At 36.7% G+C, this 17,767-nt stretch overlaps 1 protein-coding gene across 2 annotated transcripts in view; it reads left to right on the top strand.

The window, feature by feature from the left end:
• Nucleotides 1-17,767, top strand: part of AATF (apoptosis antagonizing transcription factor) — a 98,353-nt gene that overhangs the window by 27,050 nt on the left and 53,536 nt on the right. For both annotated transcript variants that reach the window (XM_058560457.1, XM_058560456.1), the window contains exons 5-8: nucleotides 6,878-6,992; nucleotides 8,474-8,675; nucleotides 9,212-9,376; nucleotides 10,774-10,857. In XM_058560457.1, the coding sequence (XP_058416440.1) occupies nucleotides 6,878-6,992; nucleotides 8,474-8,675; nucleotides 9,212-9,376; nucleotides 10,774-10,857 (566 nt within the window). The remainder of the gene's footprint in view (nucleotides 1-6,877; nucleotides 6,993-8,473; nucleotides 8,676-9,211; nucleotides 9,377-10,773; nucleotides 10,858-17,767) is intronic.

The following is a 17,767-nucleotide window of genomic DNA, read 5'->3' as shown; positions in this document are numbered from 1 at the left end:
TTGAGTGGGATGTCCCTTCACAGAACTCAAATGCACACCATCTATCATGTTACTTAGTGTGGCAGTAATGTAAAATGTTAAGGATTTTTTTCTTTTTGTTTCTTTCTGTGAGGGGACTCACCCAACGTATTTTATCATATGTCTCTTCATCTCTCCCTTATTTCAGCTTCCACTTACTCTCCCAATTCCCCACATCATTCTCTTAAGAGAAAAAAATAAGTTTTGTCCACCGAGTCCTCTTTCTTATTTGATTTAATATGTCTTGGGTTGAATGTTTCTCACAAAAACACTTTGCATTCAGAATTAGCCTATCAAACCGTTTCCTCCACAGACCCCTCCATAGATTGCACGCCTTCTACTGTGGTGCACTCGGAGGTGTGAAAACCCAAGTCTGCTTTTGGCTTAGCCATCATGATTTTAGAATATAAGTCCCCATGCTCTGCTTTGAAAAGTCATCCTGGTGGTTATTTTGTACCATTAAAAAAAATTCTACTTTAGGTCCACAGAACCAACCAACACACTGGGATAGAGCTCCTTACACTGTTCCATTTAAAACCGCAGTCCTCAGAATAGCACATCCATTTATCTAAATCTGGGAATGCATAAATGCACACATCTGTATATATGCATACATACATGGATATATAACAGTCCTAGTTGGACACACACTGGAAATGATAGCAACTCATCCATATGGTTGGTGTTAAGGAATTTGTAACCTGCAGTCCTCTTTCTTACGGGTAACGCCATTCTGCTTGGGGAATATAGAACAAGCCCAAACAGTAATACTGACAGAATTCGGAATTATGATACAGTGGAGCCTTCACGTAATTCTTTGTTGAAGAAGTTAGGGCCTAAATGTTAAGGCTTATTGTTATTCTGAGTTGATAATCTCTGCCTTGCTTTAATAATTTTTCCTCATGCCTGGGTAGCCTGCGAGTTGCACAATAATCACTCACACAGCTTTGTAATCAATGCCCAAAGTAATAGGATTCCTCTGGCCACCGGCAATTAATAAATTTGTGTCTTTTTTAAAACACTAGCAAGTCGGGCCTGAAATACGACTGACTGGCTCTCCTCATTTGCATATTTATTGCAGTGGAAAAATTCTTACCAGATGATTGATGCTGAGCCTGCCTCTTGAATTCCAAGCAGCACATTATTATGAAATGAAAAATGCCGGCCATACAGTTGATTAAAGTTGAAGACAGTGGAATCGGTGTTTTTTAAGATTGTGGGAGAATTAAAGGCATATTTTAATAGATGTTGACAAGAAGTGAACTAACAAAAGCAAAGCAAAGGATTTGCTTGAAAAGATTTAATCAAACGTCTTTCTTGGGGGATTAATTGCCGGGGATGACTAGTGCAAGTGGCAGGCTTGTGTGGATTTGAATGAAAAGTATTGTTCTCAGGCCAATATATTGTGTGTCATTTTGACCTATAGTTTAGCTCTAGTTCTAGAGTTACTTTTGAAGGAGAAAAAAAATGCTCTTGTATCCTGTACATTCTAGTTCAATATATTTATCTGGGGTAATAGGAATGTGGGAGTTTATGTATCCATGTGCATAAATAATTGTATGTTTGCATATTTATTTTAGAAATAACTGTATAGATATTTAAAAACTGATAAGGTAAGCTTTATTTTACATTGTGCATTTACTCTTCCATTCTCCCTCCATCCCTTGCCAGAAGTTTTACTTATTGGTTTATAATCTAATTAATGAACTGCGTGCCCATTCCAAACTTATTCTCTGCCTACAATTTTGTTTATGTGGAACAACCTAGATGAATCAGGGAAAAAAATAAAGCTGTTAGGTGAAAATGGTTTTTAGATTGGTGACATTTTATATATAGAATGCTTGCATATGGGTAGCATGTAAATGAATACTTAATACAGGAATCTGTGAATAACTAGTTCAATCCTAGCTCTGTAGATGAGTACAAGCAGAGTTTAAGACTTAGAACATGTGAAAGATGATTTTTTGCTATTTCTGTAGCATTTTTAAATTTGCAAAATACCTTAATATATAAAAACATTTATTATTTTTCACCTTAATTCTGTGAGATAAACAAGCAAAGGATTATCTACATTTTATAGATGAGGAAATTGAGACCCAAAGAGATTAAATTGGTCCACTCAGTATAAAATGCCTGGTTAGTGATAGTGTCAGTTAGAATGCAGGCTCCTGACCCTTAGTAAAGTACTCTTTTCCCTTTATTCTCTACTTGGAAAATTTTCCTAAAGCTGGTGCCCAGATGCTTAGGATGAAGCTTGGTACTATGGTGAGGCATATGTCCTTTTTAATCTCCTCTTAAGAGAAAGGCCTCTGGAAATGGACCATGTAGGACAAAATAAACATATATACCTTGGCAGTCTCTCCATTTGTTTTGTGGCCACGTGCCAACAGGGAGACACAAGAAAGTATGTGCATCTCTGCTGCTTTTAACTCTGACAGTAATTGGGAGAAAAATTGGAGGTGAATTATAAACTGTTGATTCCATTCTCTTTATTATTCAGAGCGTTGGACAAATAGAATTCAGCCCTGTGTGAATGATAAAGAGGGATTTTTTTTTTTTTTTTTTTTTTTTTTGGTGAGGAAGATCAGCCCTGAGCTAACATCCATGCTAATCCTCCTCTGTTTGCTGAGGAAGACCGGCTCTGAGCTAACATCTATTGCCAATCCTCCTCCTTTTTTTTTTTCTCCCCCAAAGCCCCAGTAGATAGTTGTATGTCATAGTTGCACATCCTTCTAGTTGCTGCATGTGGGATGCGGCCTCAGCGTGGCTGGAGAAGCGCTGCGTCAGTGCGCGCCCGGGATCCGAACCTGGGCTGCCAGTAGCAGAGCACGCGCACTTAACCGCTAAGCCACAGGGCCGGCCCAAGAGGGATTTTTTTATTTTGTTTTGTTTTTCGGCTGAGAAGAATTCACTATTGGATTTGAGCCCCAGGGAGGGAGCCTTTCCTCACTCTTGTCAGCTGTGGCTTTGAGGAGGCCTACCACATCCAGCAAAGGACTGCCCATTGTCTCTTCAGGCTGCACATAAAATCTTACTAGAAGGCCCTAATATTGCAAAGAAATAGGAAGTGGGTTCTGTCTTCTAAATCTCTTTATGGAAAGTTGTCCATGTATTGGCCACTAGTGACTTTACTTTGATAAACATTTTTTTTTTTTGGTGGTTAGAAGCACAGAATTACAGATTTCATCTCTGGTGGGTCTCCTGACACTTTGATGCATGGTGGTGCTATCCCTGAATGGAGCTTAAATACTTCAGGGCTACTTTCTGACTGGGTGAAGGGGTGTATAAAATGAGAACATATGAGAGAGTATTAACAGAAAGGCGCACTTTGATTTACTGATATTGGCTCTCTGCTTTCTTGTTGGATTGATATGCTGTCTAATATATCTGCAATGGATTTTTTAAAACTGACTTGAACAAAATAAAAGGGCTTATATAGCTACTTGAAAGGGCCCTTAAAAGTAGTAGTCATCTCGTTGGATGTTTTCACAATTCTTGGTTATGCTACATGTTAGAGTCAAATTATGACTTGCTTGTTGGGGGCAAGAAGCTATAAAATTTATGGACTGCTTTGCAGCTTCTTCCCTGTGTGGTTCTTGATTTCATATTTTAGATCATGGACACATGATACCTAGAGGGAGTACAGGACAGACACTCGTTTTTCCTGTTCCTTTTAATTTTTTACTGTGGTAAAAAACACATAACATAAATTTCCCATCCTAACCATTTCTAAGTGTATAGTTCAAAAGCGTCAAGTATATTCACATTGTTGTGCAACCAATCTCCAGAACTTTTTCATCTTGCAAAACTGAAACTCTATGCCCATTAAACAGCAACTCTCTTTTTCTTCCTCCCCCAACCCCTGGCAACCACCATTCTACTTTGTATCTCTATGAATTTGACTACTGTAGGTACCTCGTATAAGTGGAATGATACAGTATTTGTCTTTTTGTGACTGGCTTATTTCACTTAGCATAATGTCCTCAAGGGGCATCCATGTTGTAGCATGTGTCAGAATTTCCTCCCTTTTTGAGGCTAAACAATATTCCATTTGTTTTTGTTGTTGTTGTTCTTTTTGACTAGAGTCCAGATTGAAGGATTATAGGTGATTTCTTCTATATAGAGATGACTGGGATGGTAGAATTATTTATTATACTCTGGTCTTAGGATTTTTTTAAGTATTTTTTTTAATTGTGGTAAAATAGACATGACATAAATTTTACCACTTGAACCATTTTTTAGTGTACTGATCTCAGTATCATTAAGATACTGATATTTTTAAGATACTGATCTCAGTATCATTAAGTACATTCACATTATTATGCAACCATCACCAGTGTCCCTCTCCAGAACTTTTTCATCATTCAAACTGAAACTCTATATCCATTAAACAGTAAGACCCCATTCTCCCCTCTCCCCAACCCCTGGTAACCAGTATTCTATTTTCTGTTTCTGTGAATTTGACTATTTTAGGTACCTTATATCAGTGTAATTATACAATATTTGTCCTTTTGCAACTGGCTGGCTTATTTCACTTAGCCTTATATTTTCAAGGTTTGGTCTTAATAAGTTTGAAGATTACTTTGCTAATGCAAAATTGATTTGTGGTTTCACTTTGGAAAACATGGGCTCTGTCTCTTAAGATGTAGCCATTTCTAGAAAGGGAGGTAAAAACAATGGTTAAGACTTACGTAGAATTTGGATGAGATGAGATTTCTGCATTTTCATGGGCTTCCTTCCAGGTATTAGTATCTTTTCTATTTTCTTAAGGTTCTTGCTACAACATATACTTTCAGAACCTTGGCTATTGTGGGATACCTGTTTGCAATCCTCAGCTCTTTTCACAGATGATCATTTGTGGTAACCTAAAATTTGTAGGTGTCATTTGTATTTTTTGCTGTCCTCATTTCTTTAAAAATTTTCCATACATTTACATAATTTTGCATTGTTCTACACTTAGCATATTTCGACTGAATAGTTCTTGCCTTTAAAATTGTTATATCTTTATTCTTTTTTTCTTCTTGCCTGCTTTTCATCTTGTTTATATTTAATCCATTTCCCAAAAGCTGACAGACAGAATAATAATTCTGTATTACTTTTTTCTTCTTCATGAGAAGTAACTTTTCATCTCCATATTTGGTGTAAAGTTTTTTTGTTTTTGTTTAAGATTCAGAGCAACAAGTTGAGAATCTTGATTTGGAGCACAAGGCATTTTGGATTTTTTAGGTAATATTTACGTATTGCAGATCCTCCCAAGTGGTATGGATATGTACTGATTATGAAAGGATTGGAGTTTAGAATTTAGGAAAGATGTGATCAAGGGTCTTATATTATTTTAAACAAGGAAGTTGTATTTATATCGCTTATATGCAGATTGTTGAAGAAATGCAAAGTAGTTATTGGGTCATTGAGTTCCTTCTGACCAATCTGAGACGGCTTTCTCAGGTAGGTTAGCTCTTAGCCTTATGTTGAGGTATAATCCTCTAGTACAATATACATAGAGAGCTTGTCCGACTCATGTATTGGTGTCCCATTGATGAAACAGGTTGGGATGTAAAATAGTGAGGAGGCCACTTATGTTGCGCAGATACAAGCAGAAAAGATAGAATAAGACTCATAAAACACAGACTTCAGACTTAAACTGAAGTCTGTGTGGGCTGAAGTTAGTGTGGAATATAAAATAAAAATGAAGGTAGGGATAGCTGAATGAAAGTAGGGATGGATGCTTGTGTGAAGATTACAGTGACTTAAGATAGAGAGGGAAGGAGTGATAGAAGCATGGCCACAGATAAATGGACAACTGTTAGTAATAATAAGAATGGAAAATACAAGATTTAGCAACTAATTAAATATATAGAATAAGGGCACCAGAATGTCAGTGATCTCCTATGGAAACATTAAACAGAGAAGAGAAAGACAAGGGAGAAATGTTAGGGAGAAAGAAAAGAGTTCCGTTTCTGACGTGGTATGTTTGAAGGAGTGGTGGAGCATCCATGTGAAGATTTTCTTGCAATTGCTGAAAATGTAAAAGTTTGATTATAGGAGAGATGTCTAAGTGCTGTCAACACATTACTAGTGATTATCAGTGTCTGGTTAGCCCCTTTCATAGGATTATGCTGATAAAGAAGGTAAGAGTTCAGTTCTCAGAGGGCCAGTGTTTATTCTGAAAGTTCTTAGCCATAGACTGTAAACTTAATCCTGACCACTTTATTACAAGTACATCCTGTTGGCTATGAGGAGAACCAGGTGAGACCATATTCTTGACATGCAAATTTTTAATACACAGTTCAGCACTGCAAACAGTAAGTCAGTAACTTGGGTTTTCATACGTGAATAGGAACTTTCCATAAGGATATTTATTGAAAGATTGAATGAATGAGATGGCAGCTCAAACCAGAGGAAAATGAGATCTCCTGGGAGATCTTAGGACTAAGTTGTGCTCTTTAGAAGAGAAGGAATTGCTTAAGGAGTTGATTGATAGAGGGATAAATCCAAGAAGTTGGTGGGTTACCTGTAAAGAAAATACCTGAGAAACTAACACCAAAGAAAAAAATGATTGGTTATGACAGGCAGGGAAGGATTTTGTCAATTTTATTAAATTTAAGAACTCAGAATTTATTGCAGACAGTTTTCTAAGCACCTTACACATGTGACCTTGCTCGTCCCTCACAGCAACCGTATGAAGTAGTCACTGTTAGTATTTCCTTTCAGGAATTCTGTATTTCGGAGAGTTCTTAGTCCCTGTGTACCCTGTGCCTGCCCCTCCAGCCAGAACTGCTCAGGATTCAGGAGTGAAAGGTATTGCCTACTTTGGAGAATTGTAGATAGTTAATTCTTCCTTCTGTGCTTTATTTCCCAGGTCACAAGGCACTTAAAGCATTGTTGAGGTCGTTGGTAGATCTTCAGGAAGAGTTGCTTTTCCAGTACCCAGACACTAGATATCTAGTAGATGGGACAAAGCCCAAAGTGGAAAGGTAAGGAAGGAATGGAACTATGGACTCCCTAATTTTCTTTCTTTCTTTTTTTTTTTTTTTGTGAGGAAGATTAGCCCTGAGCTAACATCCGATGCCAAGCCTCCTCTTTTTGCTGAGGAAGATTGGCCCCTGGGCTAACATCCATGCCCACCTTCCTCTGCTTTATATGGGACGCTGCCACAGCATGGCTTGACAAGCGGTGCCTTGGCGCTCGCCCGGGATCTGAAACCGCGGACCCCGGGCCGCTGAAGTGGAGTGCGTGCACTTAACCACTGTGCCACTGGGCTGGCCCCCCCGATTGTCTTTTCATTTGAATAGTTTCCCATCATTTATGAAAGAGAAAGCCAAGTCCTTTCCAGGGAGGTATCAGACTTAATGTTAGTCTGATAGAAATGGAAAGAGTAAATAGTAAAATAGAAAGAGCCTCTTACGTTTAATTGGTGGCGAGGATGGCACATAAATTGGGAATTAGGTTTTGGATTTTTATACTTATGCCTAGTTCTCTTTCTGGGCTTCAGCAAAAGACTTGCCTTCTCTTTAGATCTGTTGAAATTAGTAGATTAAAGTATATTTTTAGTATTAATGCTTAATTAATGTTTATGAAGTGCTTTGTGCCCATACCCTGGAATCACTGGTCACAACCATCTCCTTTTCAGTGAGGGAAGAAGCAGTTACTTTGAAGGGTGGAAAGATTTCATAAAACATCAGAGTAAACCTTTTTCTTTACTGAAATTATCACCTTTGATGAAGAATTCCCCACCCCCACCCCTTTGTTTGAGCCTGCTGTATATGATTACTTGCTATTTTCCCTTGGGCTTATCCTTTGCTCCCTTCTTTTCTACTGAATCAGTTGGAGGGATAAAAAGTAAGCTGACATTTATTGAGGACCTACTGTGTGATGGAGTCAGTAGTCCAGTGAGTGCAGTTGGTTGTATAGCTGGAAGCTGTATTACTTTCTCATGTCAGTTGCATATGTTGCAGTTTAACGCAGATTCTGTTGCTTACCCCTTTGAGTCTTCTTCCTACTCAGCTTCTCTTCATTTGGTTTGACTAATATTATTCAGCTTTCCTGAACAATTGGTTACAAGGAGACATATCTCCCTTATTGATTTGGGGATTAATGTCATAAAAGTATGATTATGTGTTTAATTTTTAAAGACCCTCTTGTAACAGTACAGGCCTGGTTCATATGCATTTCTAATAATGTTTTTACAACCTCATTTATTTTTATGGTTTGCTTACCTTTTAAAAAATATTTTGAAACCAGTTATTTTTATATTTATTTGAAAAGTTACATAAGTTTTTGATTGACCTCGTGAACATTCTTTTCAAACCAAAAAAGCCATCCTCACGTCTGTGGTATTATTTAAAATGTAGACAGAATAAGAAATGCCTAAATACTCTCAACTTCATGTGAGCCTCGCTTTTTATTTAGCTAATGTTTATTTACATTGGACTTAATGTTCTTATTGGTTTTCTAGTGAGGAGGAGATTTCCAGTGAAGATGAAGAGCTAGTAGAAGAGAAGAAGAAGCAGAGAAGGGCCCCACCAAAGAGGAAGCTGGAGATGGATGACTATCCCAGCTTCATGGCAAAGCGCTTTGCTGACTTCACAGTCTATAGAAACCGCACACTTCAGAAGTGGCACGATAAAACTAAGCTGGCTTCTGGAAAACTGGGGAAGGCAAGTGTGTGTGTGTGTGTTTGTGTGTGTATGTGTAAGATATAGATTGTGGCAACCTGAAGCAGTTATAAGAAATTGAAACTGTAGCTTGTTTATATGGATGATGTCATGATATAATGGTAATCAGTCATTTCTGTAGACAAATTTACTGAACTCCTCCCATTGGGGTTTATACCATTCAGACTTAGGATTTTAACTATGTTAGAAAGAATATTTTATTCTGGAAATTGTGGCCTTGTAAGTATTCAAGTGTTGGAAATAACAAATTACTTTAAAGAAATGGATCTTAAAACAATTATTATTAAAGGAGCAGAAGTTAATCTCTGGGTATAGGAAAGTAATATGACCTGCTTAAAACTAATTTTTTTTTTTCTGAGAACAATTACAGCCATTCACAAATGCAGTCTTTAACAGAAAGTCCCTCCTGAAAGGAGAATTGTCTTTTTCTCTGCTGACACAGAAAGATAGAGAAACCAATGTAGCTGCCTTCAGTACAGACTTTCTGGATTATTTGACACTGGTTAATGTTGTTGCAGGGTTTTGGTGCCTTTGAACGCTCAATCTTGACTCAGATCGATCATATTCTGATGGACAAAGAAAGATTACTTCGAAGGACACAGACCAAGCGCTCTGTCTACCGAGTTCTCGGCAAACCTGAACCGACAGCGCAGCCTGTCCCAGAGAATTTGCCAGGACAACCGGTAAGAACTCTGTGTTGTAGGGTGATTATGGGGAGCAGTTTCTATGAGGCTAATTAACTGAAGAAGCAGATCACCTACTTGTGGGTATTACTCTTGGTATAAGGAGTTAGTGAAAGAAAGGAAAAAAATACTACGTACTTTACTAGATTGTGGAGAAACTGGGAGTATGTAGGAGGAGAAAGTTTATAAAGAATGGAGCTATTATTAACTTGTGTGTAGTCTTCTCTAATTTTGAGTTTGATATGAGTCTGGTGATGGAAGCATTCATAATCCAATTTTTTAAATTCAGTTTTAAAGCTGCTTCTTTAGAAATGTCAGTATTGAAGCAAGTATGTACTTTAGGCTTTATGTTGGATGTTTAAATACTCCAGAAAGGGATCCAAAATTGGAATAGTCAAATTTTTTTGTTTAAAGGAAACTCTTTTATTTATAGAAGAAATATGTACTTAATAATTTTTTTAAGTTCAGAAGAATTTAAAATGAAAAGTAAAATTCGCCTTAGTCTGAAAATTCCACTCCTCACATTCAACCAATCTTCATAGTTGTAACAAGCTTTCAGGTATTTTCTATTCTTATAACTATATAGATATAGATATAGATATAGATATATTTGCATATAACACATATAAAAATATGGTTGTCTCTTTTTTTTTTGACTAAATGGGATGGATAAGTATGTGTATGTATAACTATATAAAATATTGTAAACTACTTTTATATATATATATAAACTATATATAAAATCTTGCAACTTACTTTTTAAATTTAATATATCCTAGACACCTTTCCATATCATTACATAGAGATCTGCCTCATTTTTCCTATTGGCTACAGAGTATTTCATTGTATGGATGTGTACTATAATTTATTCAAACAATGGATATTTATGTTGTCTCCAGTTTTAGAAACAGTGCTACAGGAAGTATTCCTGAGCATTTATATTTGTGTATTTGTGTGAACATATGGATAGATTTCTTGAAGTGGAAATGTTAAATCAAAGAGAAGACACATTTTAAATCCTGATAGATGTTGCCAAACTGCCTCCAAAAAGGCTGCATTAATTTCCTGTCCCACCAGCTGTGTTTTCCAATACTGAGTGTTGCCAATATTAGAGGTGAAAAATGATGTCTTCTAATTTTAATTTGCATGTATTTAATTAGAATGAGGTTAAACGTATTTTCATATGATTACTGACTGTTTGTGGTTCTTTTTCTGTCAAGTGCCTGTTAATGTTTTTGCCCATTTTTTGATTGGACTATTTTTGTTCTTTGATTTTGAGAGCTCTTTATGTCTTAAGGAAAACAGTGCTTTGACTGTTATACACATTATTTATAGTAGCTACATTACTTTGATAACCCCATTGGGTTCACTCTTTCCTTTCTTCTCCCTTGATATAGGAGATCCTTCCTGAAGCCCCTGCCAATGCCCACCTGAAGGACTTGGATGAAGAAATCTTTGATGATGATGACTTTTACCACCAGGTGTGATTTTTACACTCTTTTGTTACGAATCAGGCTTTAGCATTTTAAAACAGCTAATAGAATTCTCTGACCAGAAGGTAGCTTAATTTGGAAGGAGGATAGAGTCAGACAGGGAGTTAGAACTCCTGTGTTCACAATTGCCTTACTGTGTAGTTCTGCATCTGTTGCTTTTCTTCTATCTTATATTTTTCCTTTTGAAATGAAAACAGCCCGTGGCTACTTTGTTAGTTGCTACAGAGTGTAAATTATCTGTGAAACAGTTTCGACTTCTTTGTGTCAGGTGGTTTATTCTTTCTCAGCCATTTTTGATGATGTTAATGGAGGACTTTTTGTTAGTTATTTGGTTTCTTGTCCTATTACTATAAGATTGGGATATGGAGCTCAAGGACTGGGATCCCAGAGTTCTTGAATTGCACTTCTAGTTCTATTACCTATTAAGTCTCTTGTCTTTAATGTTTTTTTGTGCCTGTTCAAATCAGTTAAGTATGTCTGATTGTCTGCTACTGTTGATTATAATAATAGTGTAGTGCTTTGAAGACAGAAAGAATTGGTAGAAGTTGAAATATGGCCCAGTTCTCAATATCTCTTCACAAAACGTCCCCCACTTCTTTCCCTGACATTATTATCTGCTGGCATGCTGCTCTTTTTAATGATTCAGGTGACTGTTAAGGTAGACTAAACATTTGGGCTATTCTAAAGAACTAAAATAATTTCCTGTAATCCTGGGTCTCCTGATAAGTCATACTTAATGAAATGTACTTTAGGATGTACCCTTTCTAGCTCTGGAGAATCGAGGGTGCTGTTCAGCAGTGATATACCAGTTTTTGTTGAGCCATTATTTATCAAGATAATTTTTTATCTCTGCTGAATTTTTAGTGTGTTAACTTTTGGTAAAGAATTTGCGACTGCTTGTGAAGGTTTAGCCATGACAGCTGTATTATGTATATGGAATATGAAGGAAGGAACTTAGGAAAATTACACTGTGAAGCCAGGAGTACAAGTGATTCTATATAGGGGATACCTCTATAGGCTTTGCCCTAAAAAAAGAAAGAGACTTTCTATTAATTAATATTTCTATTCACTCTGTAACGTTCAATAAAATTATTGCCGTAAGTCTTAAAAGTAACAATGAGAGGGTATAGGAAAGAGGATTGGTGTGGCCTCAGGTATTCCTAGTCAGAGGTCCTGATTCTTTTTTCCTTTTCTTCTCTTATTATATCCATTTGTCAGAAGAGTTGGGAACTCTATTTTGTTCTAGAGTGTCTAAGGAAGTACCTGATATGGGATATTAATGTTATATAATTGTGTGAGATCATGGGAGACAATCAAAAATGTTTCAGTCTTTATTAATTGAAATGTACATTGTTCGATGGAAAGTGCATCATAAATTAAATAGCCTTAATAAAATAAACTGAAATTACTGGGGAGAAGTTGCTTCCACTGGCAATCCTTAGTCTAAAAGATTATTATTTTTTTTTTTTTGGCCTGGAGGTCTGTTTAAAAAGAAATAGCATTGCTTGATTGGCCCTTCATCCCAATTAATAATTTTAACTTCGATAAATTCTGATTTCAGAGTTATGGCTAGTCACATCTTAGCTTTTCCCCTTGCTGGTTAATTGGGGTGCTGGGGTTAATCTAAATTAAAACTTAAACTAATAGAGGTCAGCAAGGCAGCTGAAACACCTGAGTGAAACAAATGGGGCTGCCAGGCGCAACTTTATCTTGGCTGTTTCCCAAGAGGGAAGTGGCAGCAAATTGGAGTTGTTTCAGCCTTCTGTAAAGGTGAATGATGGGTGACACTTGTTAATGTACAGCATCTCCGGAAGCATTCCAGATTGCTTTGCTGCTGTACCAACTGCTGCCATCCATGCACAGTCAGTAGGAACTGGACCAGTTGCCAACATCTGGCAGCACAGCAAGGAATGGGTGCGAGTCTTGAAACCCCGCAGATTCTAAATATGGTGCTTAGAATTGTGGAGGCTTTAATCACTTACCAGTCTTTGGCAGCAGGCTACGACAGCTTATCCTCGCCTCGTACATCACATCCCGACATCTGCTGAGCTGCAAGGCAGCTGCACATTCATTTTCTTTTCTTGCCTTTTCTCTTTGCCTCCTATTCCTCGTCTTCTTCCCACTTTCCCCTGCCTCCCTTCAGTTTTCCTCTTGGTCCTCAGTATGCTTCTTGGGAGAGATGATCTGTAAAGATTACTGCTTCATTGTGTGCAGTAATTGTGGCGATGCCAGGCCCTTGACAGATACAACGTAGCACCTGTTCTGCTGACCTGGTTAATTTCTTCTGTTGAGTGGGATTTGCCCGAGATTGGAGCTGAAGCCAATTCAATGATAAGGCTAAAGAAAATGGCTGTGTTTTTTGTCACCTCCCAATTAAATTGGCTTCATAAAGTGCTTTCCTTTATTTGTCAGGGTAGTAAGCCTGAGCTAAGTGTTTCATTCAGAAGTGGTACAGTGTATTACAATGGGCCCGTGAGTTTTTGTTTGTTTTTTTAATGTGGTCATATGGAAGAGCTGGGTGGTGAATATAATACATTTCACCTTTTTTTTTTTAAACCATACTTAAAGCCATACTCTTTGGGTCTGTGTTTTGTAAGGAGGAGATTATAGCCACACTGAATTTTAATGTTTCATTGTAAGGGTTTAAAGGCTTACTTGGTTAATTCAGGTGTCACAAGGCTATGAAAATGTCCTGACTACTGAGAATGATGTTCAGGGTCAGAGCAACCAACACACACACACTCTCTTTGTTTCATAATGGGCCTTAAGTTACTACAACTTTAAAAATGTCTCTATTATTTAATAAAGGATGTATATGTATATATGTATGTATGTGTGTGTATATATACATATACATACAGAGAGAGAGGCACTGAAGAATATCAGACACCATAAGTAATCATATCGTTTTTAGGCTGAAAAAAACCTTACAAGAAACAATCCCTGAGAAGTTAAGTAACTTCCTGAGAGTCATATAGTAAATGGCAACACTAGTGCTTGATCTCAAGACTTCTTAGACAAAGTCCTGTTCTTTCCATACCTTTATTTCTTAAATATTTCATTCTTGAGCCATACAAAGACTTCACTATAGTATTACAATTTTCAGTTTGTAAATAAATAAGCCTCATTTTCTTAGGACCAGAAGAAATATAATGTATGTTAGAAAATAATTTTTTTTCCTTAGAAGGCAAATGATTTATTGAACTCCTGTTTCTTAACAGTTCTAATGAAAAAATTAGCTTTATAGTTATGTTACTGGTTTGTTTGGAAACTGGAATTGCTGAAAGCTTGAAGTATACCCAGTGGTGAAGATTTTATGAGGGAAACTGTTCACCTGCTATAAGTATTGCAGAGTTTTATTCCCAAATAGAATTAGTTTGCATTTGGCCAATTTCTTGTCAAACCTCATCCCTAAAGACAATTTCACAAAACATGAAGGTTGTAAATGACCGTGAAGGATGAGCCATTCAGAAATGTTTTCAGTATCTATTTTTCATTTTCATAATCCTATTTGCTACTTTTTAACATTAAGTTCTTTTAAGATGTGTTGTCTATATCACCATTTAAGGTTTTTCTTTTGTTTTGTTTTGCTTTTTTTAAACCATCAGTTGATCTTTGACTTGATAAGCCTGAGTTCTTAAAGAATTGAGGAAGGACTAACATTTACTGAACTGAACGCTAGTTATGTGCCAGCCCTGGGGCTAAGTAGATAGGTACTAGACATACATCTTTATTTAATTCTCACAAGATCTCCATATTGAGATATGACTACACTTAGCAATGAGCTATATAAAGTGACTGGTTTTATTCTTTTCATATCCCAGACCTCAAACTAGTTTCTTGTCACCTCATGAGGTATTTTGTTCTGAAAGGACTAATTGAGCTTAGATATTGACAGATCGATACCTGGATTTCTAAGGGTTCATTAGGATTTTGTATGTTGCTTCTAGCTCTGTTTAGTTTTGATCTGGTTTGTCCTGTCACTTTGAATTTAACCAGGAGTGTCTAGAGAAGGGCATAATAGGTTTTGCTCTTTGGGTGACACTTTGATGGGTTAAGTTTCTCCTTTCATTTGCCATCAGGACGTGTCTATAACTGACCTTGCCACATGCTGGACTTTTGTATCCAAGACATTTGATAATGCCATAAACAAGTAATTACTAATGTGATGAACTATTAAAAGTCAATAATGTTAAGAAATAGAGAAGAGGCAAGCTTTCTGACAAGATGGTTTACCTTAATTAAATTGATGAGTGATTAATACGGACAGTTATGTGGTGGCTTTACTTGCATGCATTTATTTTTTTATTTTTTATTTTTTTTTTAATTTTTATTTATTTATTTTTTTCCCCCAAAGCCCCAGTAGATAATTGTATGTCATAGTTGCACATCCTTCTAGTTGCTGTATGTGGGACGCGGCCTCAGCATGGCCGGAGAAGCGGTGTGTCGGTGCGCGCCGGGGATCCAAACCCGGGCCGCCAGCAGCAGAGCGCTGCGCACTTAACCGCTAAGCCACGGGGCCGGCCCTACTTGCATGCATTTAGATCTTAGTGTAGATAAGAGATATCTGAAGCCATTGCTATGCTTAATGGCAATACAATACAATGGCAATACAATATTCTTACTGTTGGCATGTATCTTTCCAGTGGTTCAGTTGATGGTTAATAATATGTTTTAAATATGTTTTGATTTGAACCTGCTCCTTTTAATTAGTTGTTGGAAAACACATACCTACTGTTCAGAGCAGTATTTTGTTTTATTTTTGCTTTAAAATGTTGCTGTTATTTGAGATGTGGATAGTGTTTCTTAAAAGTTGGGTAAAACTTATTTCATTCGCATAGACCTGTATGGTGATTTTAGAGAGGACATATATATGAAGTATGTAAATTTGAAAATTGAAATTATGGTTAAAGAAAAGTAGAGAATCATATTTCTTGAGGCATAGTAAAGGTGTTTAAAAAAAAAAACAAACCCCAAACTAAATACCAATGTTCAGTTAAACCCCAGTTTAAATCATTACGAGATTATTGTATGTACCATGTGTAAGAATTGTATTTGAGATACATTCTAGTTTCTGTGCTGCCATTGTCTATCTGTCAATGTTTAGACCCAAATATGGCATCAATATTGGCATTTGATCGCTAGTGTGGGCTCACTATTGTGGATGCTGCACAGAACAGGGGGCCAAAAGCCACATTTTAAATGCAAGGTCCAGAAATTTCATCAAACAGCAGCATCAAGGAAAGGTACCCACCACTGGCTCTTGTTTCTTTCAGTTTCCTTGCTTTAAAAAACATCAGAGCATGACTTCAGTACTACTACTTCCTTTAAACAAAGGTAAAACCTCACAACAAAGCCTAAAACAGTAAATTTTATGGAGCCAGCTAAGAAAGAGGTAGGAATTGGCTTAGAACTATTGAAGAAACTTTTTCAAACACAAGTAGTACCTTGGGAGTTTACTAGGCAAATATGTGGCCAAAATTGCCTTTTCTGTGCTAATAAGCACAATGTCAGCTGGCTGAGTGTAAATTAAACACAGGACTCCAGCAGTATTTTAGTAGCCCCTAGTGAAGAATTTGGCACTCCTCAAGAAATGGAGAACAATACCAGTTCACTAAAGTAGGCATGATGTCTTCTTATTAAATCATATTCAATGTATAGTTTCTGTAAAGTAAATTATGGGGACAGTGAGTTAGCACAGAAATGAGAAGTTAATAAGCATCTTTAAAAATGTATGTGTATTGTGGATCTAGAATAGAACATAATTGCTTTAAAGTTAGATAGCATCTTTGAAGATTGTTAAGTCCAAACTGTCTTTTTGCAAACTGGAGCCTAGAGGAAGTAAATGACTAGTATAGAATCACCTCACTTAGTGAGTTAGGACATTGAAACCCAAGTGTTCTTGCTCCCAGTTTGATTTTCTTTCCAGCATATTATAATGCATTTTGATCTGACATGTTTAAAAATCCATTTGAGAGTTTCCTTTTCAGATTTATATCTGTTCAGGAAATTGGAGATCCACTGTATTTCTTTGCACTCTGACAATTCACATGTATCACTTTTGTGCAGTTGTGAACTTCGTTCAATTAACATGTATTATACCAGATGCTAGGTTTATAAAGTCTGTTAAGACAAAACCCCTGCCCAAGAAATTTGTCGTCTAACAAGAGTAAGGTTCTCAATTTCGTATAGTCACATAGCTCCTCTTAAAGAATATGACTTTATTAAAATTTAAGTAGAGAAAATAAATGGTGAAAGAGAGCAATGAGGTCCTTGATATAAAAACATAGGTGTAGTTCTCTACTGTTGCCTTATCATAGATATGCCTCAAGCATTCGTTAGCATACTGGTTTTTCCTTCAACATACACCTGGTCTAATTCCTAAAGTCATTTCTCTATAACCTATAAAAGGCCCTAAGAGATGCTGGGAGAAAAACTCTGGATAGTATAAATTCCCTATTTTCCAAGAATAGAGTCATTGTTAGAAGCCAGATTGAGGTGCCAGTATCCACTGAAACTTATCTCAAGTTAGAAGAGCCTTCAGGTTGGTGATGATTATTTGAGGGTTCATTTTGCTATCGCCTACTTCTGTGTATTTCTGAAATTTTCTATAATAAAAAGTTAAGGAGAAGAAAAGCCTTCAGATTTCTTTCATCCTTCCATTCATTCATTCAGCAAATATTTGAGTACCTACTACTGTCACGTGCTGCATAATATGATTTTGGTTAACAATGGACCACATATACGACAGTGGTCCCATAAGATTAGTACCGTATAGCCTAGGTGTGTAGTAGGCTATACCATCTAGGTTTGTGTAATACATTCTATGATGTTTGCACAATGACGAAATCACCTAACAACGCATTTCCCAGAATGTATTTCTGTCATTAAGCAACTC

The sequence above is a fragment of the Diceros bicornis genome, chromosome 18 (assembly GCF_020826845.1).
Source record: "Diceros bicornis minor isolate mBicDic1 chromosome 18, mDicBic1.mat.cur, whole genome shotgun sequence".
In the NCBI taxonomy this organism is placed as follows: domain Eukaryota; kingdom Metazoa; phylum Chordata; class Mammalia; order Perissodactyla; family Rhinocerotidae; genus Diceros; species Diceros bicornis.
This window is presented reverse-complemented; position numbering and strand designations above follow the sequence as displayed.